Source organism: Arvicanthis niloticus, chromosome 12 (assembly GCF_011762505.2).
Source record: "Arvicanthis niloticus isolate mArvNil1 chromosome 12, mArvNil1.pat.X, whole genome shotgun sequence".
NCBI classification, from domain to species: Eukaryota; Metazoa; Chordata; class Mammalia; order Rodentia; family Muridae; genus Arvicanthis; species Arvicanthis niloticus.
The window spans coordinates 18,062,641-18,089,256 of NC_047669.1; the positions used below are offsets into that span (position 1 = coordinate 18,062,641).

The window sequence follows — 26,616 nt, forward strand, 5'->3', positions numbered from 1 at the left end:
GTGCCAGGGGCCTGGAAGATCCCAGGATTATCACTGGAAGGCAGAGGGGGCTGGAGGGGGATAGCAGTAGTGCACACAGTTCAGGAAGCAGCTTTCCCCTCAGGCTTCTTTGCATATGAGCCCTCCACTAGGTGTTGCAGCCAGTGAGGGTAGCTCCCCCACCCTAAGGGAATCCTTTCTGGAAGTGCCCTCACAGACAGAGCATCTCCAAATCCTGTCAAGTTGACAGTTCAAAGCAACCATACCAGCTGGTTTGAGAAGGTCTTAGGTGTTAGGTCATGAAGCCACCTTCATCAGTGGGTTAGGGGCTTTGGGACAGAGGTCCAAGACACCCCCACCATCTCCTCCTGCTAAGTAAAGTCACAGTAAAAACTGTCAGCCTAGGAAGTAGGCCCCCATGCCTGCCACCACCTTGAAGTTAAGCTTAAGCTTCCCAGCTTGCAGAACTGTTAGCTTTTCTCCCTTCCTAAACCACTAAGTTGCTTCTCTGTCACCCCCACTGTGTTATTTATCCGCTGTCTGGCCTGAGACAGGTAGTAAACATGATTAGCCATTAGAAAATTGAAAAGTAAAACCATGGCGAGATGGTCATGCATGGTTTTCAACATGGACAAAATTTAAAAAAAAAAAAAAAAAAAAAAAAAAAGCAGGGGCCAGGTGTGAAATCATACGCCTGTAATGACACCACTTGGGATGCTGAGACAGGAGGATGCAGGGCAGTTTAAGTCAGTTTGGTCTATATAAAAAGTTCCATGCTCCCCTGCCTTAGACGATGGCTCTGTCTGAAAAAAATCTGTAACAACAAATAAATAAAAAATGTAAAGTAGGGGGCTGGAGAAATGGCTCATTCGTTAAGAACACTGGCTGTTCTTCCAAAGGACCGGGGTTCAATTTTCAGCACCCACATGGCAGCTCACAACTGTAAATCCAGTTCCAGGGGATCTGACATCCTCACACTACTAAAAGTATCAAATTCTGGGAAGTGTGTGGAGACGCTGGGACCTCATACATCTCTGCTGGGCATGTAGCATGCGTCCAGATCTCTAGAGCTGTAAACAGCTCCCCAGTGTCTTTACAAACGAAATAGGTACCTACCATATGACCCAATGATTGCATTCCTGGGAGCTTATCCAAGAGAAATATGTTTATACAAAATCCTGCCCAGGAATCTTCATAGCAGCTTTGTTCATAATAAATCCGAACTGAAAACAACCCAGATGACCTTCGGCAAGGTAAACAGTTATACAATAGCCTAAGTTAGAGAGCATGACTTAGACACAAAAAAGGAAAGCTTGTATCCAACAATTTGGATGAGTTTCTGGAGAGCAAGGGTGGGTGCAGAAGGCCAGATGCAGCCGGCTATGCACTGTATGATCCATTTTATAACATTCTCTTTGTTGTTACTGTTTTGTGGTTTCTCAGACAGAAGTTTACTTTGTGGCCCAGGTGCGCTGAGATTACAGATTGAGCCGCCATGCCTGGCCTGGCATTGTTGAAATGATAGTGGTAGTGGTAGGGGTGTGTGTGGGGGGGGGGCTGTAAAAAGGGTAAAGAGAAAGATGGAAGAAGTGACTCTGCATTGTAGCTGAATCTGGCTATGATGCTGCACACTGGGCAATGCTGTCATTAATGGACATTGGGCAAGTGATAGCCAGCGTCTCCTGCTCACTTGCTTTTTTCCCCTTTTCTCTTCTATTCCCTTTCCCCAACCCTCCACACTCCTCTTTGCTCCCCTCTCTCTGTCTTCTCCCCTCTTTCTCTAGTACTGGGGTTTGATCCTAGGATTTTGCCTGTGATAGGAGAGCATGTGACCACTGAACTGTATCCACAACCCTATTTTTACTTTTGATGATAAGGTATGGTCTCACCAAGTTGCCCAGGATGGCCTTGTGATCCTCCTGATCCATCTTCCCAAGTAGCTGTGATTACAAGCCTGCCTCCATGAGGCAGAGCTCTATGTATTATTATTTCGTCTTCTTCCTCTTCTTCAGTATTGAGCTTAGGGAGAGTTAAAACTCTGAAATTACAGAAGGCTGTTGAGTTAATATTTAAGATGGCGGCACCCAATCTGGCTTGTTCTTATGGGGCCGCCATGTTCCTGACTAGGCAAGGCCTGAGGCCACAAGCGGCGGTGTGCTCTCACTGACCTGCCAGATGCTCCGGCCCTGGCACCCTCGAGACGCCAGTGTGGGAGATGGCTCTGCCAATCCACAAAGCTTGGCTGAACCCCAGACATCCATGCAGTACCCGGTAGATGTGAGACTCTAAAACTTAATTATTATCCAAAGGCTTTATATATATATATATTATATATATATTTAGAAGTGTTCAATTAAGAATTTGCCCACACAATTAGGGTTGTTTCCCAATATCTAACCTGAAGATGTAAATTGTTACCCAGGAAAGGTCCTGGACCCATGGGTAGTTCTCCATAGCTCCTAAGTCTCTCCTCCTCTCTCTAGCTCCTCTTCTTCCTTCTCCTCTTCCTCTCCTTCCGGCTCCTCTCCACCCACCTCTCATACAGCCCAACCGCTGAGCTTTATATGAATGTAGTGGGAAGATATCCCACTATAGAAGGCTTTACTTTGTGTGTGTGTGTGTGTGTGTGTGTGTGTGTGTGTGTGTGTGTACATGTAGAGGCCATAGGACAACCTGCAGAATCAGTGCTCTCTCCTAGCATCCCCCGGGTTGCAGTGATGAATCTCAGGCTGACAGTCTTGGCAGCAACAACCTTTACGCACTAAGCCATCTCAGCAGCCTGCAGAAGGTTGTTTTCTGAAAGCATACGCATGCTTTGATTACCCTGGAGCGCTGACCATCTGTGTACCCTGGAAAGCAGAAAGTGAACCTTTCTGGGGCAGGCCATGAGCCAGTTAAGTTTTGGCACTGCCTCTAAGAAAAGTAGCCTTTGGGTTGGCTTTCTTTTCAGAAAGGAATCTCCTATATAGTGGCCGAGATGGCTGCTATAATGGCTGGTGGCCTGCCTGGCTCGTGGTGGAAGGGGGCGAGGGGTCTATATGCAGCAGGAGCTCTCCCTCCTGGGTGGGGAGAAAGTCAGAGCTCTCTTAGCCTAGATGGCGGTTGAAGGCGTTCCAAGGTATTTCTGCCCAGGAATGAGGTCTGGGGAGGGACCAGGGCCTTGCATTCATGGCTTCCTGTTTTCTTACAGACACACACTGTTGTTTTACCCAGCATCCTTCAGCCCTGACACTCGTCGGACCTACGCCAGTCAGGCTGATGCGGTGAGTGGCAGACAGCTCCCTGGGAGCCAGTGGGACCTTAGGTGGTCAGGACATTCTGAACCACATCTCCTTAACCCTTTGAGGCCCTCCATCAGTAGGGAGACCCTCTCCCCATGCATAGGGGAGCAATAATGACATACTATCCCTCCTAGCCAAGGAGCTTGGGAAAAGCCTGCCAGGAAGCAGAGAGCTGGGGGTTCAGAGTGAGGCTGGGGACTCTCAGCCCCGTCTGGGTTCTAGCCCTACCATTAACTGCATTGGGCATTTCAGAAGCATCTCTATTTCCTCCTCACTGGCGACATGAAAGAATCACACTTACTCTTAAGGCAGTGATTCTCAACCTGTGGGTCATGACCCCTTTAAGGGGCGGGGTTGAACAACGCTTTCACAGGACTCGCCTAAGACCATCGGAAAACACTGAGATGTACATTAGGATTCATAACACTGGCAAATTTAGTTATGAAGTAGCAATGAAAATAGTTTTATGGTTGGGGATCACCCCAACAGGAGGAACCGTGTTAAAGGGTCACAGCATTCGGAAGGTTGAGAACCACGGATCTGTGGGTTATGGTTTGGGGTCGGGGTGAGGTGAACAGAGCACCTTACACTCAGGAAGTGTGCTGCATGAGCCTGGCTTTGATGAAGATGACAAGGACGGGGGCATCGTGGCAGCTGTAGATGACAACACTGAGAGCCGAGGGCAGGAGTCATTTCCTCAGCCAGCCTTGTTGGTAGCAGACTCTAGGTTGGAGTGTCAGAATACCTTGGTGCTTGTAGTTCTCTAGACTGTTACAGCCAGCTAGAAGGACGAGGCTTGGCCACCCAGCATGCGCTAATATTACTGCCCAGAGGGTTGGGGAGGGGTGGCTACTCTACTGAAGGATCCTGGGTGCCTAACGTGGGTCCAACCCTCTAAAACAGGCTAGCGGCAAAGCCATCCTGATTACAGGCTGTGACTCTGGATTTGGGTTCTCGTTGGCCAAGCATCTGCACTCAAAAGGTTTTCTTGTATTTGCTGGCTGTTTGATGAAGGTAAGACTGGGCCATTTTCTTCACCCTTGTCTAAGCAGTCAGTCAGTCAGTCAGTCTGTCTGTCTCTGTCTGTCTGTCTGTCTCTCTCTCTCTCTCTCTCTCTCTCTCTCTCTCTCTCTCTCTCTCTCTGCATGTGTGTGTGGGTTGTTAAAACAGCCTACACTTTCTCATTTCCCACTTCAATCATCCATCCATCCACCAGTTCTCACACCCATTCATCCATTCCTCTGCCATTTATGCACTTGTCAAATGATATTGATGGGCCTGGCACTTTGCTGGATGCTACGGAATAAGACTGGTCCCAGCGTCTTAGTTAGGGTTACCATTGCTGTGATAAACACTGTGACCAAAAACAAGTTATGGAGCAAAGCATTTATTTTGCCTATACTTCGTATCACAGTTCTCTGTAGAAGATGGGAAAGGCGGGAACTCAAACAGGGCAGGAACCTGGAGGCAGGAGCTGCTGCAGAGGCCATGGAGGAGTGCTGCTTACTGGCTTGCTCCCCCTGGCTTGCTCAGCCTGCTTTATTATTATTATTATTATTTTTTTTTTTTTTTTTTTATTATAGAACCCAAGGCCACCAGCCCGGGTGGTATCACCCCTGATGGGCAGGCCTTCCCATATCAATCACCAATTTTAAAAATGCCCTATAAACTTGCCTACAGCTTGACCTTTTGGAGACATTTTCTCAGTTGGGATTCCCTCCTCTTGGATGACTCTAGCTTGGGTCAAGTTGACATAAAGCCAGCCAGCACACCCAAGGCGATCTCTATCCAGTGGCAAGAGGACTCCATGCTTAGACACAGCTGAAGAACTGGGATAAAATTCTCAAGCATATTAAGGCTGCTGAGCGGGCGTCCAGAGATGAGATTGGCTTGACAGAGGAGGCGACATTTGTTCAGAGCTGTGGACTAAGTTATGCTCCGTAGATGGAGATTGGGAGAGATGACCTGACAGACAGAAGGGACGGCCCAGGCATAGCCCGAGAAGTGTAGAGCTAGCTGCCTCGGGATATCAAGTGGCATTTAGGGTACGTGAAGGGAGGAAGTACTAGGACATGACACTGCACGTACCTAGGGGACCGTCCCCGGTTCAGAGACTTACACAACCTCTACCGTTCACTTTTAGAACCTTTCTGTGGCTCAGAGTTTTCTCTTTTGGTTCTTTTCAGTTACTGCCCCCTCCCCACCCCTACACACACCCCTCAAGCTCCAGGCAGCCACTTACCTCCATCCCCCTAAACTAGCCTTCTCTGGACGTTGCTCACATTAGACTCGGGGATGCTGGGTCTTTTTACTGCATCTTTCACATAGCACAGTGTTTATTTGTTTTTAGACAAAGTCTCACTGTGCAGCTCTGGCTGGCTTGGAACTCACAGAGATCCATTTGTCTCTGACTTCCAAGTGCTGGCATTAAGGCATGCCCCACCACACCTGGCCTTAGCATGTTTTTGAGGGTCCCCTAGATTGCAGTATGTCACAGCTCAGTTTTCTGATTATTACTTGATCATATGGATATACTAGAGTAATTTGCTTATGTGCACCCTAGATAAACTAGGTAAAATCTTTAGTTTTTTTATGTATATAAATATTTGCCTGCATATATGTGTATCATATGTGAGCCTGGTGCCCCCAGAGGCCAGAAGAGGGCGTCAGATCCCCTGGAACTGCAGTTACAGAAGTGGTTGTGAGCCACTATGTAGGTGATGGGAACGGAACTGAAGCCCTCTGCAAGAGAAGCAAACACTTTTAACTGCTGAGCCATCTTTCCAGCCCCAAACTGCATTTTAAAAACTTTCATAAAAATGAAGATAAGCTTTTATTCAGGATATTTATTTAAAAAAAAAAAAAACTGGTTGGCTTATGGCTATTTTGAATATGTTACTGTGAACAACCACTCGCATGTGTCAGTGCAAGCCTCAGGCTTTGCAAGGGACTGTAGTCAGTCCCTGTTGGGCTGGGTTCTGAATCCAGAGCCCTCCCCAGGGAGGGACAGACAGGGGTGACTGCAGCCCTGTCTCCTCCAGGACAAAGGTGATGCCGGGGTCAAGGAACTGGACAGCTTGAAGAGTGACCGACTGAGAACTATCCAGCTCAACGTGTGCAACAGTGAAGAGGTAGAGAAGGCGGTGGAGACCATCCGCTCTGGCCTGAAGGATCCTGAGAAGGGTAAGGGCACCGTGAGACTGCGGGCTTCATCTGTGAGTCTATTCTATGGCTCCCGCTCAATGCTGCCCTCCGTTTGCTGGCAACCTGGCAAAAAGGCTCCTTTCTTCATTGTTAAACTCTTCCTCTTGCTCAGTGAGAGGAAGTGGATTAAGTTTAACATGCCTGTGCAATAGGGCAGTAAAATATGGCCGGAGGCAAGTCTGAAATCTGTAGAGTGACAGATGGACACACTGGTTCTGGCCAGTTCATCCAATGCTCTTTGGATGCCCATTCTGGGCCAGGCACTGGGCACTGGTGGGGACACAATGACAGCTGAGGCACTCTCTGTCCCCAAGGACCTTACAGTTCAGTAAGTGGCTTGATTTCACTATCTGGGAGCAGGGCATAGACAGAGGCTGAGCAGCAGGGGAGGGGCTGAGTCCAGTGTCGGGGTATGACTGACAGTAGTGTGGTAGACAGCTAGGGAGGTCATGCCGGATGGAGGGCAGAGTGCGAGCAGTGACAAGAAACAGCCCATGGTGTGCTGGGTGAGGCAAATGGTTGATTTGGTGGTGGGAGCCAATGAGGCAGGGGACTGTCTGCTTTGTGGAAGGTGCTGGAGAATAAAGGGGCTGTCCTGAGGCCTGGCTGGATTTATGAAGCTCCCTCTGAAACCTGCATTGGAGTTGGGAAAGTCAGGTTAAAGGAGAATGTGGGTGGTGCACTCTGAACATGGCAGAGCTCGCTAGCAGTGCTGAAAGGACAAAGCTGACTGTCGTGATGTGGAGATGAAGAAGAGGCAAGAGGTGCCTGTCTTACATAGCTGGTGTCCTCAACTTTAAGAGCAAGATGAGGGGTGAGAAGACATGGGGGGAATGTCCAGAGGGGATACAAGCAGTTAGGACCCAGGGAGGATGGAGACAGACCCATAGGAGTTGGATAGAATGCCTCAAAGCTAAAGGCACAGAAATTTTGGAGAGCCTGTAGTCAAAAGGTCAAACATTGCAGAGGCTCCCTGAGGCCTAAGCATCTGTGTCCTCCCAGTTCAGCCTGTGTGTAGGACCTCAGTTTGAGGAGTACCCTTTAAGTGGAACCCAGAAGCATGGAGTTGGGCCACACAGCAGGCCCTGTGGAAGAGCCAGTCTGTGTTGTTGATCTTAGAGCTTCTTGGTAGGCCAGGGAAAAGGGGGCTTGCCTCAGCTGCACAGCTGCGGGGTGAGGTCTAGTGAAGGAACCAAGTGACCAGCACCTGTGTGGTGTGACTGACCAAAATGCTGCTGTCTCCGGGAAGGGCTTTTGCTGTGGGGCTAGCTATGAAGAGCTGTTTGTTCCTTATGGTGCCTGTCACTGGTGTCTCCTCAGCAGTTCAATGGCACCACTTACCCTTTTAGAGGCCATGTTAGGGCCCCGTGTTCTCCAGGAGCAGCCTGTGTGTTGTGGACCCACTGAGCATCTGTTAAATAATTAACAGGGATAGTTGGTGTTCTTGGCCCATCAAGAAAAGGCAGGCTGGGTCCCAGTGGGATGATTACCAGCCACATAGCCTATCACCCTTTCTCCCAGCAGCCTCTGGGGCAGCTAGGGTGTAGTCTTCACAGACTAGTAGCAGGAAAAGCAGCGGCACAAAAAAAAAAAAAAAAAAAAAAAAAAAAAAAGCCTGCCATCACAGCTGTGGACCGACAGAATGGAGCCCAGCTGGGATCCGTGGTCCCCGTTCCTCCATTCACCATAATCCCCCCTCACCATTCTGCAGTTTGGGGGGTGGAGACTTGGAATTTTCAGGTTCCAAAATAGAAAATAAAACAATCAGAAAGCATGGTCACTTCTCTACAGTCTTTTCCATCCTCTCCATTTGCCTCGTCCCTGACAGTCACCCCTCTACCTACCTCCCTTCTGGCCCCGGATGTCCTTTTCCAGGCAAATGAGCAGCGCCTCCTGCTGAGCAGTTCTGGCTCCGACCTCCAGGTGGCGCCCTTCCAGAGCTCCTTACAACCGTGTTTAACATCCCACCAAGACAGGATTAGGATGAGTGTGCTCCTATCTTGGGTCCTCCTGGGCACATTTTGGTGCTGATTGTCACTCTGGCTTCATGGAACAGTCACTACCAAAGTGTGGGAAGCCACCCTGAGGTGCTGAGGTGAAGGGGACTCTCAGCTTAGAGTGTCTAGCCATATCCCATTAGTCTCCCTTCTCCCTATCCCCCTGCTTTGAAGGACTCTAAGGGACTGGACATCTGGAGTCCATGACCAGAAAAACCAGCACACACATGCAGACCGGCTGTGGGTGTGGCCTGACCTTGTACCATTATTTACCCATCAGTAAGCACTTATTGAGTCCCTGCTGTATACTTGAGACTGGACTTGGTGCCTGTTAGGCTCTGACCTTGCAGGAGGAGCTTGGAATGGAACACGAACCTAGTGACACCTAAAGCAGTTAGACAGCTGGGGGGGGAGGGGGGCATTGTGCTATGGGAAGGGAATACCAGGCACATCCATGGACCTGGGGGCAGGAAGGTTAAACCTAGGTTTAACCCAGGGCTTTGCCTCTCCAGAGAAGTGTGATTTGGGTGTTGGTCTCAGCTTGCCCATTCGTGAAGTGGGAAAGTACTTGTAGCCATCCCTGGACCTTACCACTGTGAAGGCAAGGGGCCACGGGAATGGGAGGGGCTGGAAGGAGAAAGATTAGCCTGGCTACAGGTGCAGAGACTGAGGCAGGGAGACCTGGAGGGGTCTTCTCTGACAGCACAGGAGAGGTAAACCAGGACCCAAGTTAATACAGGTGGAAACAGAACCAGTTCTTTGCCACAACAAAGGAAACCGACAATTCTATGGGCCAAAGCATGGCGGCTTGTTCTCAGAGCTGGGTCGAGATTGCTTCCTCACCTGGTCGATAGTGACAGGAGCACAGGCTTATCCACTCCGAGCCTCAGCTGGCCCATTCAGCTATGGTCTGGGTTAGCATCTAACTGTGTGAATTAGTTATGAGGGTCAGGTGACATCAACAAATGCCACTCCAGGACCTGGTAGCAGTCATTCCAATCATCAGCCGTCTTTCCAGCTCTGGGTGACACACTGGATCTGGAGAAGTGAAGGAGTTGAATGTGACACCTCTAATAGAACAGAGCAGGCATGGGCGCTCGATGTGTTAGCTGTGGTTAGGGTTAGGACCGTGAAGCTCAAATGGAAGGGACCGTAGGAGGAGGCGTTGCGGATCTGTGTCTCCCAAGGGTACATGGAGTTGTCTGGACATGGAGGTAAGGCTGAGGCCATTCTGGGAAAGCAGCTGCCTTCTAGGCAAGCAGGAGTGCGGTTGGAGTTTGTCTAGAACAGCAACTGGCTGAGGATTCCAGAGAGTCACTAGGTCAATCCCAGCAACTTGTCAGGTCAGCAGGCCTATCATGCAGTGCACTTTCACACAGTCTACAGAGTGAGTTCCAGGACAGCCAGGGCTACACAGAGAAACCCTGTCTTTAAAAACAAAAGGAAAACAAAAGAGCCTTCTTTCAACTATGCCCTATGCTCCAGCCTCTATGGCCTCTGAGACCATTCCTCTGCCCCTTTCTACCCTCTGAGACCTGCACAGGTCACACGTAATTAATCTTTATTGGATAGCAGTGCCAGATAAAACTGTCTTATTTTTAGGCAGAGCGTGCACACAGGCATTTTAGGTCACTTGAGACTGTCCCACCTGAGTCAAACAGAGCCGAGGGAAAATTCCACAAACATGAAGAGGAGACGGTGGCAACATTCAGGGGAGCCAGGCTGAGGATAGGATGCTGGGTGTGTCTGCTAGGGGTGGAGGCGGGTAGAACAAAGTGTTAAGTTGGCGCTGGGGATGCTGGTGCCACTAACACCAGGGGAAGCTGGTGTCCATGGGGCATTAGTGGGTGATGTCTAAGAAGAGAATGGAGGTGGGGTGGGGCTTAGTTGGTGGTCTCATGGAAGCCATAGAGAACATGGTGAACAGTGGGTGGAGATTGCAGTCCACGGTGGTGGCGGGAGAGATGGGAGGCGGGGGGGGGGGGGGTGGTGGGAGGGGGGACAGGGGGCATGGTCTCAGAGGCCTGGGGATGGTCTCAGAGGATAGAAAGGGGCAGAGGAATGGTCTCAGAGGCCATAGAGGCTGGAGCATAGGGCATAGTTGAAAGAAGGCTCTTTTGTTTTCCTTTTGTTTTTAAAGACAGGGTTTCTCTGTGTAGCCCTGGCTGTCCTGGAACTCACTCTGTAGACCAGGCTGGCCTCGAACTCAGAGATCCATTGGCCTCTGCCTCCTGAGTGCTGGGATTAAAGGTGTGCACCACCACCGCCCAGCTCAAAGAAGGCTCTTAAGGACACAGAGACGTGATGTTTCAGTCATTCTCCACCCAGTGCACACACATTGAGTTCCTAATGCAGACAGGGTTGACGGGTGGCCTGTGTCACGGGAGAGGTTGCATTGTCATAAAAGGAAGGAAGGAAGGGCTGACAGCTGTGGTTGGAGAGGCACGGGTTGAAGGGTTAGCCAAGGTGGCTAGAGAGGCTTTAGGCTCCAGGAGGGAAGTCAGGAGACAGATCTGGAAACTGTGGAGTTTCTCAGATGGGTCACAGCCTGAGCTGAGGGCAGGAAGCTCCAGCAGGCAGCTGGTGGGAGGAGGGTACACTCTTTGGACTCCGTAGTCAACTTAACAACTTCCTTTCCTTCATAAATGCCCTTAATTCCCCATAATTGAAGAAGCCACCAGAGGTCAGCTGACCAAGCTTTAATTTGGGCAAGACTAAAGGAAAGCAACTGGAGACCAATTACTCTGTCATTTACAAACTCATTCCCTGATGCACTGGGAAAGTGAGACCAGGGCCTCCATTCTCACAGGTGACAAGCAGGTATCATGGCTGAAATCCCTTCAAGGAGCACAGGGCTTTTAGTGGCAAAAGCTACAGAGACAAAGCCCTACAGAGATCAAAGTCTGAGGAGCCCCTGCTGTGCCCTAGGGCTCTGGCCCATCCACTTCTTACACCCCCAAAACTGAACTCAAAACAAACCTTGAAAAGAAGACCAGTGTTCCCTTGGCTCAGGTTCAGCTCTGTCTCTAACCTAATGATGAGACTTAATACTGTCTTCTCCCTTGACGACTTTGGTTTCCCTTGCTGCACAAACAGTTAACAGACAAAATAAACTCCAAGAACTTTCCAGAGCCAATGTTGTCTGAGCCTACAAAAGCCAGCTGTTCCTTAGTTGCTTTTGTTATGTTATAAAACAGTCAGCTGGACCATGCCCTGAGAATAGGCATCTCCTCCTCTCCTCGGAGCCTGTATCTTTACACAGTCCCCCAGAGAGGGGAAGAAGAGAGACACTGAGGCTCCTGAGTCACGGGCCCTTAACTACGTGACCATCAGCAAACTGCAGCATGTTCAGAGGAGATGCCTATTGGTAAGAGAAGAGAGAATCGGTAAGAGTCCCAGGGTGGAGTGGGGCGGGGCCTGATTATGCACAAGGCTTGGCTGCAGAGACCAACTTAATGGGTGACCTTGAAGTTTTGTGGCCTTCCGTGAGCCTGGCTTGGAACATTCCTGAGGTTTCCCTGGCTGCTGGCAAGTGCAAGAGAGAAACAATAGCTGAATTGAACGGTTAGGTGCAGGTTGTAGACTTGCAGTCGCATGGAGGAGGGGGCAAGCCTGTCTTCATTACACTTCTGTTGCTGTGATAAACACCATGACTAAAAGCACACTGGGAAGAAGGGTTTGTTTGCTTTACATTTCCACATTACTGTTCGTCACTGAAGGAGGTCAGGGTAGAAACTCAGAGCAGGATCCTGGAGGCAAGAACAGAAGCAGAAGCCATGGAGGAGTGCTGCTTACTGGCTTGCTCACCCGAGATCTACCTGGCAAGACACTGTATCATCCATGGTGGTCTGGGCCCTTCCAAATAGAAAATATTCTATAGATTTGCCTACAAGCCTTATGAAGGCATTATTCTAATTAATATCACCAGATGCGTTTAGGTTTGACAACAACCAGCCAGTATAGTGCTGGAGTAAAGCAAGACACAGGCCGGGATCTACAACAAGGCTGGGTCATGAAGGGCTGAGAACTGATGGATGCAGGCAGCGGTGACATGAAACCTGGATATTCCAGCTAAGGGACGACATCGTATCAGCCAAGGGGTGGGGTCTCTCTTCGTTCTTGGGTGACTCTAGACATGTTTCCTGAGCCTTGGGTAAGAGGCTGGGGGTCATGGAAGATCTCACAGTAGAGGGAGGTGGGCTGGCGTTTGGGATTTGAGCCCACATGGTGACTGGTTGTGTCCTCTCCTGTCCAGGAATGTGGGGCCTGGTTAACAATGCAGGCATCTCAACGTTTGGGGAGGTGGAGTTCACCAGCATGGAGACGTATAAGGAGGTGGCTGAAGTGAACCTCTGGGGAACCGTGCGCACAACAAAATCCTTCCTTCCTCTTCTCCGAAGAGCCAAAGGTGAGTTGGGAAGACAGATTCTTCCTGCCCACGCCCCTCCCCGTGCCTGCCAACATCCACAGTAGTGAGTCTCAGAGTCACGACGGGCTAGGTAGGAAAGGGGACCACAGCTTTCAGAGGCGGAGCGGATGCGGTGGTGCATGGTGCACATCCGTAAACCCAGCACTCGGGAGACAAGGAAGACCTTGAGGGTAAGGTCAGTCTGAGCTACATAGTAAGATCCTGTCTCATAAACACACAAAAAAGGATTGGGCAAAGGTCTGTGCACCCAGGGATTATGGATGGATCATAGTGACTTGAGTCTACACGCTTTTGTATCCAGAGTAATGTTAAACAAATGTTAGCATATTCATTTCATAGCTAAAAAAATGAGATGTGCTAACATGAGACTAACAGCAGCTCAAACATGAGACTAGAAATTTGGAGAACTGACATAATGCCTAAATCATATCAAATAGCCACATGTGAGCAAAACCACCTCCAAAGTCATGAGATCTGGTTTTCCTCCCTGGAACAGCAAGCCATTGGGAAAAGAGGGACTGCATCCCCAGAGCTGTCCCAAGGTCTTGGCAGCACAGGAATGAACAGGGTGCAGCTTGTAGCACCTTTGGCCTTAGAGTGAATATATATAAGTCCCCACGGACATGGCCATCTGTCTCCCACATGCTCCAAGTGTTTTTATCCTGTGGTATTATCACCAGGCAGGCTCTGGCTGGTTATCAGTTAGCTGTGTGTTACCTAGTCCACTGTACCCTATTGGTACCCTGGCTTGTTGCTCACTTGTGCACCTTCCCTAGTCCTGCTGGGCACAGCAGGGTCCTCGAGGGAGATTGGAAATACTAATTAGCTGGGTGGTCCAAGGCCCCAGACTCTGGATGGTTCTAAAGCTGTCCCTGCCAGGCCTCCACGTCACAAGGCAATGTTTGCTGTCTTCTACAGGCCGCGTGGTTAACATCAGCAGCATGCTGGGCCGCATGGCCAATCCAGCCCGCTCACCGTACTGCATCACCAAGTTTGGGGTGGAGGCTTTCTCTGACTGCCTGCGATACGAGATGCACCCTCTGGGTGTAAAGGTCAGCGTGGTGGAGCCTGGTAACTTCATAGCTGCCACCAGTCTCTACAGCCCCGAGCGCATCCAGGCCATTGCCAAGAAGATGTGGGATGACCTGCCTGAGGTCGTCCGCAAGGACTATGGCAGGAAGTACTTCGATGAAAAGATTGCCAAGATGGAGACCTACTGCAACAGTGGTTCCACAGATACGTCCTCTGTCATCAACGCTGTCACACACGCCCTGACCGCTGCCACCCCTTATACCCGCTATCATCCGATGGACTACTACTGGTGGCTGCGCATGCAGGTCATGACCCATTTTCCCGGCGCCATCTCTGACAAGATCTACATACACTGAAGAGCTGAAGAGGTCCCTGCCCTCCACCAGGGAACCCGGTGGGAGGGAGAAGGATGAGGGGAGGGAGTTCATACAGTTACCTTTTGATCAGCCATTTATTGTGGATTATCCACTGCCTTAGGAAGACCTGTTTTAACCTTACGTGTTCAATGTGGTGAATGGTTTGGGCCTTCACAAATATGGGGGCACAGGTGGGTGGCTCTAAACCTCAGGGCCAATATGGTGCTTCTATCTATCTATCTCCAGTTGATTTTATATGAATATTTGTGGGGAAATATCTTTATATTAAAGACAGATTATTAGAATAGAATCCAAAATCATTTTAAAGCCAAAATATCCATTTAAACTATGTATCCCATTTGATCCTTAAGTAAGTCTCATGAGTAAACAGCAGAATTTTTTTTTCTTGTGTGCTTGAAAGAATTTGAAGATCACAGAGGATGTATGAGACACCTCTTTCGTTGCATCCAAGGGGTCCCACTAGTGTTCTGGCAAAAGCAAATCACATTTGTGTTCCACAGACACTTGGACCCATCAGTCTCAGAACCAACCCTCTGACCAAGTCTGTATCTTCTGAGCCAGTCACACCAGAGGGCACTGTGTGCTGTGTCTCTGTGTGTCCATGGCACTGTGTGACTGGTGGCCGGCAGCCAGTGACGCTCAGCTGGCTGTGGGTGGAGGACCTAGAGATTTTCAGCTGAGATTTCGACACTCTTTAAAGACTCAGGTTAGATCTGGGTGGGCATGCTGGTTGGCTAAGAGTGCAGCTTGGTTTTGCCTAGGACAGGGTTGGTGCTATGCTCAGTGCTACAGACAGACCAGTGGTGCCGAGGGTGGGCACCGAGGTACTTCCCCAGCAACGGGTCTAGATGCCTGGTTGTCTTTTTAATTAAGCTGAGACGCTGCTAGGTAGCCTGTGTTGCCAATCAAGGAATCTTTGAATTTGAAGGATGCTTGTCCCTGAAGTTTCCCAGGGTCTGGGTATTTGGATCCAAACCAAATACCACCGTGTTCCAGGTGCCAGCAAGTCCTGGGCTGGGTATTTAAGTGCCAGCTTTACACGTTTGTGCCTCTTGCTGCAAAGTCTAGTACGGCCACTAGAGGGAGCCCTGCCTCCTCAGCTAGAGCCTACTCAGGCTCTGGAGTTTTGGTTCACTCAAGCTTGAGGTCTTTCCAAGAGGGTTTGTCCACCTACTTGGACACTGCCTGGAACAAAGAGAGAAGCAAAGTCCCCTTGGAAACTGATCCTACACTCCTGGCAGCTGTGTATCCTGACACTGGAACCCAGAGCCAGGAGAAAGCAAAGGAACCTGGACAGCCACAGCAGGGTGCAGGCAGTGCTGAGGCAAGGAGGGTCCCACAGAGCAAATTCAGCCCTTTTGGGCTTTTAACCCTCTGGGTTCAAACAGAGGTGCACTGTTCTAGCTCCCGTCTTCAGAGCAAGACAGATAGGGCCTGGGAGGGGAGGAGAGAGGGAGCCAGGGCCCATAGAGGGACTCCGGAGTTTACCTAACAGTGGGATGCATTTGTACCACAGAGCCTGCCTCCTGTTGGAGCCTTTCAGTCGCATTGTACACCTTGGGAGAATTTGTATTCACATTCAATAAAGAGATTGGGTGTAAGTGGCTTGGAGTTACACTCAGTCCTTCTGGCCGTCCATCACTGGGAACCGGAAGAGGGTTGGAGGTGACACATACTTGAGTCCTGCTTAGCAATAAACCGAGTGCCAGAGAGTCTACCTTGAGATCTTAAGCTGTAAAAGAGGACTTCCTGGTCAGGATTTGTTTACAACTATGTTGACTATCTTGCTGGCCTTGATTTTGGTCTTTATTCTAGTAACTGAAAAGCCCAAGGCTGCCAGGCATAGTGGCACACTCATTTAACCCAGCACCTCCTAGGCAGAGCAGTCAGATCTCTGTGAGTTCAAGGTCAGCCTGGTCTACATAGTGAGTTCTAAGCGTGCCTGGGCTACATAGTAAGACCCTGTCTCAGAAAAGAGAGGCCCAGGGTACCTTCTTTCCAAATAATCTCAATGGTCATCCAGAACCTCATACTTAACCCTCACTTGCTGCAACTACCAGCCTGCTTGTCCACAGAACTACCTTTGATCTTTATGAGATAGGTGAGGCGGGCAGATCACAGGTTGGTCCCATTTTATAGGTCATATAACTGAGGCCCAATAGAGGAAAGTGACTCACCTGGCATCGGTGGGTGGCGGCAGAATGCCCGGCCTCCAGAATTATGTGAGCATGGATTTTGTATTTTGTTGCTTAATCCTCCACCGATGGCACGTTGTTATAACTGCCAAGCTGACCAATATAGCCGGGAGCCTGGCATTCTTTGTCTTACTGACTGCTTTCCTGTGGCCTTTCAGGTAGGGAGAGGGTCTAGGGTGTGTATCGGGCTCCCATCTGCCAAAACCTTCGTTTGTATGTAGGGTGGCTGGGGGTAGGGGTGGGGGTGGGGTGGGGGTGGGGTGCTGTACAACTCAGGCTGGGCTCTGGGTCCCCTGGCCTGTTGCAGTAGGCATGAACCCATTCTTTGATGGCTGAAAATAAACAGGTTTTTTGCAAGACTCTTCTGATCAACGTGTGCTGAGCTAAGCATTCCACACCAAGGCCACAAGGCTGTGTGAGCAGGTGACAGGACAGCCAGGGGCCCTGCCTGTCACAAGCTGCTAGGGTTGCCACTCCCCCTACCTCCTCCCTCCTCCCGCCACCTATGGCCGGGAGTCTTGAGACTCCCATTGTGAGGCCTGCCCACTTCCTGTATTTCAACCCTGCTTTGCAAACCTGTGAGCACTCTCCTTAGGGTAGGTGAGCAAGCAGGCTCTCCCAGCTTGAGAGCCAGTTGCCTTACGTTACCAGTTACGTCTTCTCACACCTGATCTTCCCAGTGGCCCTGGCAGGCAGGCGAGCAGGGTGGGGCCAAGATCTATTTCACAGATAAGGAAACAGGCTTTCCCAAGTCTCTCATCACCTGAGGGACAGAGCTGACTGGCCCAGCCTGAACTCACCTCCAGCCCAGAGCCAAGGATGCGTGAAAAGCAGGGCAGATGGTACCAGGATCTAAAATAAGGAGGGAAAAAAATACCTCGATTATGTAACAGTGAGAGGAATCTTTAAGCTCACGCATAGTAACAGTCACAGAGTACGGCCACAGGAACCAGCTCTCCCACCCCCACCCCACCCCCACCCTTGGTATTCTGAGCATGGCTCCCAGGGAGACTGTTCCGGGAGGAGGAATGCACCTTGTAGCCGGCAGCCTGCTTTTGCAGGGCCGATACTGTGGCCAGTGGGCAGTTCAGAGGACAGATTTTAGAAACACTAGGGCTCACACCTCCAGGAGCTCAAGAGGCATGGGAATAGAGCTTGGGACAGAGTCTCAGTTTTAGTTGAAGAACTTGAACTAAGAGAGCTGGGAAACCCTGGGACTCTGGAACCTATTACCTAGTCACTTCCAGGGCACAGAGAAGCCTTCCTGGTATGCACTGCCACTAAAGGATAGTGCAGCTTCAGAAGGCAGAGTGTGAGCATCCGAGGATGGGGCCAGGGACCATAGTTTGGACTAGAGATAAAAGAGGCTTCTTCCGGCCTTGAACCCTGCTAGTGATGGGGGGCTTATTACCAGGTAAAGTCTTTCCTGGGCTCAAAAAGATTTTCCGAAGACGAAGACCGAGTGAGCTAAAGCCTCCTCTGTCCAACATCTTTCCTTTGGCACCTGGCTCTGACCCAGACCTCCACAGAGCAACTCAAATATCCTTACTATTCTTGATATTCAGAGGTGGCTGAGTCAGGTTTAAAAGCCCAGGTCCCTCTTTTGACAAGGTTTCCACACACCTCACTCTTTGATCAGGCGATTTCAGCCACTCACATACCCAGATGACATATTTTGGGCTGGATGACCGTCTGAGTTCCCTTCAGGCAACAAAGAACTTTTCACCTCTGGCGAGCTGCCACCAACTGCTCACCTGCACGTGCCCTAACAATCGATCTGTCCCCCATACATCTTCCATGGGAAGCAGTCTATGTGTGGCAGGGGAATGTTAAGTCCACTTTGCAGATAAGAAACCAGAACCTCTGGGAGGTGGCATGACTTATGGGAGATCATAGCCAGAAAGATAGTGTCACGACAAACCCAACATTCTAGTTTCTGTCTCTAGAACTCCTTCCTAGTCTCCCAGACTTCCCACTAGGATTGCAGATTTGGACTAGGCTTGACTCCATTAATAGAAGGGACACAGTGGTAGCATTACGGCCAATCTCTTTCCAGCCCAGAGTTTGAAGAAGGCGGAGTGGAGGCCCAACCTTCCCATGGCACATTCATCTGCCGTGTCCAAAGCATTATAGAATGGTCACAGCTGTGAGGGACGGTTGGGAGAACTGGGGCAGGAGGGATACTAAGCCGGGGGTCAGGGTCATTCCGCCTCCATATTAGTGGATAGCATCAGAAGGGAGGGAAAAGGAGGGAAGGGAGAAGAGAGAGAGAGAGAGAGAGAGAGAGAGAGAGAGAGAGAGAGAGGATGAGAATGAGAATTCTGGAGATGCTGGGGCCCAGAGATGCTTCCTGCTGCTCTCAGTGAGACTTAATTACTCTCTAACATGTCAGCCTAGTCTCACTTATCAAATTAGAGGTGAACTTAATTACAACCCCTGGGGTAAGCACACCGAACACCTCAGAAGCAGATTGGACTGGCTGCCATTCTCAGCTTTAGCTGCAGCCATCAGTTAAGGGTAGTTGGTTCTTTGGTGGCCCCTTTCCTCCTTGGCTGTGTTCTGCAGGAAAGTTTTGGCACAGAATGTCTGGTCAAAGTTGTGCCGGAGGTGCTGGACCCACCCAAGAAACAAAGACCTTGTTAGTACTGGGGGGTGGAGGGTAGGAGGGAAAGTGTATGGGGGTGGGGGGATGGAGGTGGGGGATAACAAAGATGGAAGCCAGGCTCTGAGCTGCATATCTGCAGCCACAGCGGAAGACGTCAGGAGTTCAAAGCCACCCTGGGATACAAGACCCACAAGGGAAGAAAAAGAGCAAGCATGAGGCTAAGTGAGAAAACAGGAGAGTTGCCAGGATGCAAGGGCATCTTCAAGGAGAGAGAGAGTAAAGAACAAGCCCCACCCCACCTCTTCTTCAACACTCAGGGGGAAGAGAACTACTGAGAACTACCTGTCATCAGACTACAGAAGATTCTGGGTGAAATTTCACTCCCAGCCCAAGGATTTCCTAGCCATGTGGACTGAGGTGGTGGGGAATGGGGTGGAAAGACTACACTTCTTTAGGAACTATCTGAGGCTCAGGACAGCCTGGTGCTGTAACCAAGTGTGTAGCAGAAGTACCTGGGGAGGAGAAGGCAGTGAGGCTGGACAGACTGCCTATGGGAGGCCGGATTTCCAGAGGGCCCAACCTGATGGGTCAAGGGCTGGAACTTGAAGAGAGGAAGTCTTTAAAAATAAAGTACAGTACTTTGGGGAGTCTTGAATTGCAACACCAGGAATAGGTGGAAGGAGTGGGTGACATATCCAAGGGCTGTTTGGTTTAAATAGGATCTCAAAGCCATCCAGCTCCTGGGTCCAAGGCTAGCTACATACAGATCCCCCCAGAAACTGGTTTAAACAACAAAGAAACAAAACAACAGAGTCATGGCTGGGGATGTGGCTCAGCAGTGGAGCCTAGCGAGCTGGAAGCCCAAGGTTTCTGTATAGCACCACCATACGCAAAGAAATAAACACCTATAACTGGTAGGTAGACCATGTCTGGAACCTTAATTCTTCAAAGTAACATCAAAGCACAACTAGAAACCAGAAGGCTGGAGAGGCAAAGGGATGCTGTGGTGTATCATTACAGGGAAGATACAAGCAGTATTTGGGTGGGATGGGGTGACATTCAAGCTCAACCCTTTCTCTGCCCCTTTCTCCTTCCCCTCCCCCAGAGACCTCCCGCATGCTCTAGGACAGCCATGAAAATTCTCAGTGCCTATACTATGGAACATTCTGAGGCTCCAGAGTCCCTGGGGTTTGGCAGTACAGGGACAGGGTGTGAGCTCTTGTCTCCTAAGCCATCCCAAACAGTTCCACCAACTAGGGACCAAGCATTCAAATACACGAGCCATTCTCATCCAAACCCCCACATCTCTGAACAGAAAGAAGGTGGTACCTTGTTACCTGCCACCTGGGTTTGGAATTAAGGCCTCTATGAAGCTCTACTCTAAAAAGCTCTCAGCAAGCTTCTTAGAGCCATAATTGACCCCCTCCCCCCAATCCTGTATGTCTTCTATGTGAATAAAGTTTCTTGGTGAACAACAAACAAACTAGGAGATAGGGGCCTGGAGTATTTTGCTCCTCAGGGTCAGATGGTACAAAGCATCTCCCCAGCAGCTGGACCACATGAAACTAGCTACAAGCAGGAGCCATGGGAGACCCAGAGGCTCAAGGAGGCCTGCTCTGAGGAGCTGTCCCTGTTCCTCTATGCCTCCCAACCATTGAGCCTCTCTGTTGTTGGGGGCCGACTTTCAGAAAGCGGCTATCAGCTTTGCAGCCATCTTGAGCCATATACCCTGACATGAGACTTGGATTACAATAGCCTACAACAGCTGAGCACACTCTGATAATCTTGGTTTAGATACCTTGGGTGTGTGAGATTAAAGGTGTGTGAGATTAAAGGTGTGTAACTTAAGAGTGACTTAGAAGTGTAGAGATCAGATTTAGAGACAAGACCTAAGGGCATGATTAAAGGCGTGACCAAAAGGCATGGCTTAGAAGTGAGACATATAAAAGGCAGAGACAGAACAGAACAGAGAATCAGACACAGCAGAGAGAAGATAGAGAAGTAGGCACTTGGAAGAGAACTTGGAAGAAGTAACTTTGAACTTGGAGGAACTAGGAACTAGGAACTTAGGACTTAAGACTTGGAGAAAAGAAGAGAGACTGAAGAATAAACGGGATTGAAACACATTCTGTCTGGTCTCCATTCTTAGAGTCTATCCTCACTCTCTCTCTTGCTGAACCCTGACCTGCGGACTGGAGCGGCAGCTTGGACCGGGATACAGTGGCCGCCAAACGCGGGGCAGCCTGGGCCTCAACATTTTGCTTAGGCCCCAACATTTTTGGTGCCCGAACAGGGACTCGAGCTTGGGCCTCAACATTTTTTGGCCGCCCGAACGTGGGGCTAGTGCAGTTCCCAACACTCTGTCACTCCTTGATTTTCAGTCCTACAAGTTGTAGGGTGCCAGAAAACTGGAGGCAAACTTGTCTTCCCAACCCATCACTTGTAAGGTGATGAGGTTCTTGGGGTTTCTATTGCTGCCATGAAATACCATGACCAAAAGCAAATTGGGGAGGAAAGGGTTTATTTGGCTTACGCTTTGTAGTGATTTGAATTGGTATGGCTTTCATAGACTCGTGAGTTTGAATTGGCTTAGCCAACAGGGAGTGACACTATTAGGAGATGTGGCCTTGTTGGAGGAAGTGTGTCACTGTTGGGGCGGGCTTTGATGTCTCTTGTACGCTCAGGCTCTGCCCAGTGTGAAACACGTAGTCCTACTTCTGCTGCCTACAGATCAAGATGTGAACTCTCGTCTCCTCTAGCACCTTGTCTGCCCGCATGCTGCCATGCTTCCTGCCATGAGGAAAATGGTTTGGTCCATTATCCTGTATGTAACCTGTAAGGCACAGCAGTGAAACCCTAAGACACCTTCCACATTGTAGTCCATCACTGAAGGAAGTCAGGACAGGAACTCAAACAGGGCAGGGACTGGAAGCAGGAGCAGATGCAGAGGCCGTGGAGGGGTGCTGCTTACTGGCTTGCTCACCATGGCTTTCTTATAGAACTCGGGATTCCAGCTGTCTTAGCTGGGGTTTTACTGCTGTGAACAAACACTATGACCAAGGCAAGTCTTATAAAGGACACCATTTAATTGGGGCTGGCTTAAAGGTTCAGAGGTTCTGTCTATTATCATCAAGATAGAAACATGGTGGCATCCATGCAGGCATGGTGCAGGAGGAGCTGAGAGTTCTACATCTTTAATAAAGGCTAATAGCAGAACACTGACTTCCAGGAAGCTAGGACAAAGTCCACACCCACAGTGACACACCTACTCCAACAAGGCCACACCTTCTAATAGTGCCACTCCCCGGGCCGAGCATATACAAACCACCACACCAGCCCAGGGATGATGACACCACCCACAAGGGTCTGGGTCCTCTTCTATCAATTACTAAGAATATGCCCCATAGGCTTGCCTACAGCCTGATCCCACTGAAGCATTTCTTATCTGAGGTTCCCTCCTCTCAGATGACTTTATGTCAACTTTAACTTGTATCAAGTTGACATAAAACTAGCCAGCACAGTGACAAAGGGGAAGATGAAGCCTCTGGTGCCTCTTGGCTCTTTTTTCCCCTTGTGTATACTGTAATAGCATTCAGATGCCTGCCAGAACCCCTAAAGTCTCTCTCTGGCTTGGGGCTCATGCGAGTGCCTGTGCCCATCCGTGGAAACCACCTGGAGCCCTCTGTGAGGATAGGCAGTCACTCACTTGACTGCTATCCTCATCTGGCTGCCAGTGGTCTGAGGAGCCCTGGAGGAAGCCTGGGGCCCTACACAACAGACAGGAGGAACATTCAGGAATTTGGTTTCACCTCACCAACTTATTCTGCTTCTCAGGTAGTGTTTCCATGTCTGGAAAACACCTTGTCATTTCCCATTTACATCTCATTTCCAGTGAAGCCTCTTGAGATACAATAGTGTCATAAACTGTCCCCATTTCCTACCCTGTACCCCCAGAGGGGGAGCATGTCCCCCGGGTGCGTAAATGAGCACTAAGTGAAGCAACCTCCTCCTTGGCTCTGAGGTGGTGTTCTGTGCTCCCTGCTTCAAAGTATGCTTTCTCATTTGTCTTAACCACTGATTCATTGTGTGGCCTTGCTCACACTCCATCTGTCCCCTGTTTGACCTTTGTTTGCCTCTGCATACAACATATCAGTGGCTCTTCCGTGGTTGCTCAGAAGTTCCTGAGAAGATGTGCATCTATGTTGAAGAAAGAGCTCCACTCTAATAAGGAGGAGGGGAGGAGGGAGAGGAGGAAGAGAAGAAGAATAGGAGGAGGAAGAAGAAGAGGAGGAAGAAGAGGAGGGGAAGAGAAGAAGAGGAGGAACAGGAGGGAAGGAGGGAGAAGAGAAAGAAGAGAAGGAGGAGGAAGAACTGTTTAAAAACCATTGGCCTAGAAGACTTCACAACTGTGTCAGAATTCTTGAGTCTCCTATTAAAAACTCATCTTTAGGTTTCACCATTCAATGCCCTGAGTCTGATGCATCTTCTCTCCTCAGTCTGAACCTGAGGGAGGGAGATGGGGAATCTTGAGGCCAGGCATCTTCCTTGTACCAGCCCTAGCTAGGGATCACATCATTCCTTGGTGCTCTCCCTCCTCCTGGAGTTGGAACCATTTCTTCGTTGCCCTCTCATTCATGTCCTGACCTCCACTAGAAATTGTTAGGGAGCATACGAGAGTAACAAGTCCCCACCCCCGTTCCCTATCATTAGTTCTGGTATCCTGCCCTGTTAGGTTTAGGGCTGGGGGTTCACTAAGTCTCATGCCCCTGAGACAGTTTCTTTCCTACAGCTGCTACAAAGGATGTAACAGAAAGTACCTCCCCAACTCTCCACAAGAGCCTATATGTGAATCTGGAACCTTCTGACAGAGTCCCCCTAGTGTAGCTTCCAGAACAGTAGTTAGACCCCTAATTCTAATTTTCCCAACAAAGCCTACATGCCCAGTCTACCAGACTCTTAAGGCACTGAGTTTCAACCTCCCTGATACTGCAACCTTTTGGTACAGTTCCTCATGCTGTGGTGACCCCCAATCATAAAACTATTTTTGTTGCCACTTCATAACTGTAATTTTGCTACTTTTATGAATAACGTTAATATCTGTGTTTTCCAATGGTCTTAGGTAACTCCTATGAAAAGGTCGGTTGAAACCCAAAGGGGTCATTACCTACAGTCTGAGAACCACTGCTCTAAGTCTTAAGAAGGCTACCTACAGTTGTCATACTCTCTGTCTGGACATTAGACACGCCCTGACTAAATATGTCCCTCCTCTCTACTGTCCCCACATCCTCTCAGTCACACAGTAACAAGATTCCATCCTCTCTCTGGCAACGCAAGATTCCCTTTCTCCTTCCCTGCCACCAGGAAATCAGAGACAGACTGCAAGCAACACTGTGAATGGCTCACTTACTGTGTGGTTGAACCTACGAGAAGGCACCACCACTCTGCCATTTGGGCCTGAGCTGCTCTCAATGTCCCCACGATGCTTCTTATCTCTGGCACCCCTCTATCCTTGGCATGAATGTCTCTCCCAGTAAAGCTCTTATCTCAAAGGGCAATTCTCAGTATCCAGCTTTGAACCCAGAATCCTAAGCCTTTCAGGCCTCAGGATAATAACTTCATTTTCTCCAAATCTGACGGACCTTTGGTGAGGCAAGCGTCTTTGCTAGCTGAGTTATTTCTTTTCTTTTTTTTTTTTTTTCTTTCTTTTCATTTCATGTGGGGTGTGTGCGTGCGTGGTGTATGTGTGTGTGTGCGCGTGTGCGTGCACATGTGCTCTCACACATGCTCCTGTGGGTGCTTCTGTAAGTGGGACTTAGGAAATCATCCTCCATTGATTTTCAGTCTCAATCATGCGAATGAATAACTTCATGGGACACTCAAGCCAAAGTCAAACAACAAAACAACACAAAACAAAACAAGACAAACCTAAACTGTCTTGGAGAGGGACCCAACGTTAAAATTCACAATCTCCCTCAAAACCATCTTTCCCAAATGTCCCCTCTAGATTTGAGGGTGATCAGGAAGACGACACCTCCTTTTAATTTCCAGCCAAATCATAGTTTGAGGCTGGCTGGTCTTTCTGGCTATTCTGCCATATGGAATCCATATGGAAGCCATATGCATCCCAGACTCAAGCCTCTACCTAAGGGCAGGCCAGGACCCAATAAGCTCTCTGCCTTGCCTATAAAGCAAACTTATCACATCTGCCTACAGCAGGCAGTCAGGAATGACCAGAGGACTCATTCCTGGCATACAAAATATGAAGAGCCAGGAGACAGCTCAGGGGGTTATGTAATAAGAGTCCCTCCATGGGGAAGGTGAGGAGATAAGGAGGTAAGGCACAGGCACTGAGTCCCTCTAACTCCATCTTCATCGTTGCCCAGACAAACCTCAGTCATCTTAGAGGCTTACTCTCATTCTCAACTTCTGCTCACCTCTGAGTACTGCCAATTTCACTCCTGAAATATGTTTTGAGTCTACTTTCTTGAGCCCATTATATGATGGCCAGTTGTTAGTGCAAGACAGTATTATCTCTGCTTACATGGGCTCTTCACTAGCCCTCACCTACCTCAGGCTCCAACCCTTCCTTACAGGACTGTGATTAACAGCTCCTTGTTGCTCTTCGGTAAAAGTTAAAACCTGTCACGTGGGCCCAGTGCTCGGTACATCAGCCCCATGCCTGCCTCCCCAGCCTGGAACATGGTGCAATTCCCTTGAAACTCAGGTTAGAAACTGAAGTCACTCTGTTCTCCTTGATTGCTTAGAGGAAATGGCTTCATTCTGCCCCAGGATCCAATCACATACTGTTGCATCTTCGAAGATGCATCTACTCTTCCTCTCTGCCTCTCTTTTTTCCTTCCTCCCTCTCTCCTTCCTTCCTTCCTCTCTGTCTCTCTTCCTCCTGCCTCCTTCCCCTCCCTCCTCCCCTCCCTCTTCCCCTCCCTCCTACCCTCCCTTCTCCCCTCCCCTCTCCTTCTTCCCTTCCTCTTCTCCTCCCTCCTCCCCTCCCTCCTGTCTCCCTCCTCCCCTCCCTCCTTTCCCCTTCTTCCCTCCCCTCCCTCCCTCCTTCCTTCCTCTCTGTCTCTCTTCCTTCCTTCCTGCCTCCTACCCTCCCTCCTCCCTCTCTCTTTCCTCCCTCCTCCCTCTCTCCTTCCTCCCACTTATTCCTGCTCTTATTTCATGTTTTACTCTAAACACCAACTTTCTAAGAAATCCTTTCAGACTCCATCACTGCCCCTAGTGCAGTGTTCAAGAATCTTTTACATTTTCCTCCACAATATCGATCACAGTTAGCAATGAGACTGTTAGTTGTCTAGTTCTTTGGCTAGTGCTGTAGGCAAACATTTTTCTCAGCCTGCTTTAATAAGGGTTTAATGGCTCCTCCAGCTTACCACCCACCAGAGTGGAAAAGAAAGGTTACTAGGAAGCAAGGGAAGTGGACCTGTTTTGAAACAGTTCTTTGGGGGGAGATTCCAGTCTTCGTAGTTCTCAGTCCAGACCACTAGCAGACACTTGCC

General features: G+C 49.6%; 1 protein-coding gene across 2 annotated transcripts in view; it reads left to right on the forward strand.

The window, feature by feature from the left end:
- The window catches only part of Bdh1 (3-hydroxybutyrate dehydrogenase 1), a 36,204-nt gene extending 20,300 nt beyond the window's left edge, over positions 1 to 15,904 (forward strand). Inside the window, exons 3-7 of one of the 2 annotated variants that reach the window (XM_076942775.1) lie at positions 3,170 to 3,242; positions 4,164 to 4,274; positions 6,302 to 6,443; positions 12,717 to 12,869; positions 13,809 to 14,419. In XM_076942775.1, coding sequence (XP_076798890.1) covers positions 3,170 to 3,242; positions 4,164 to 4,274; positions 6,302 to 6,443; positions 12,717 to 12,869; positions 13,809 to 14,278 — 949 coding nt within the window. In that variant the 3' untranslated portion in view covers positions 14,279 to 14,419. Of the gene's footprint in view, positions 1 to 3,169; positions 3,243 to 4,163; positions 4,275 to 6,301; positions 6,444 to 12,716; positions 12,870 to 13,808 lie in introns of both variants that reach the window. The other variant, XM_034515171.2, reaches the window with a different exon arrangement.
- The last annotated feature ends 10,712 nt before the right edge of the window (positions 15,905 to 26,616 follow it).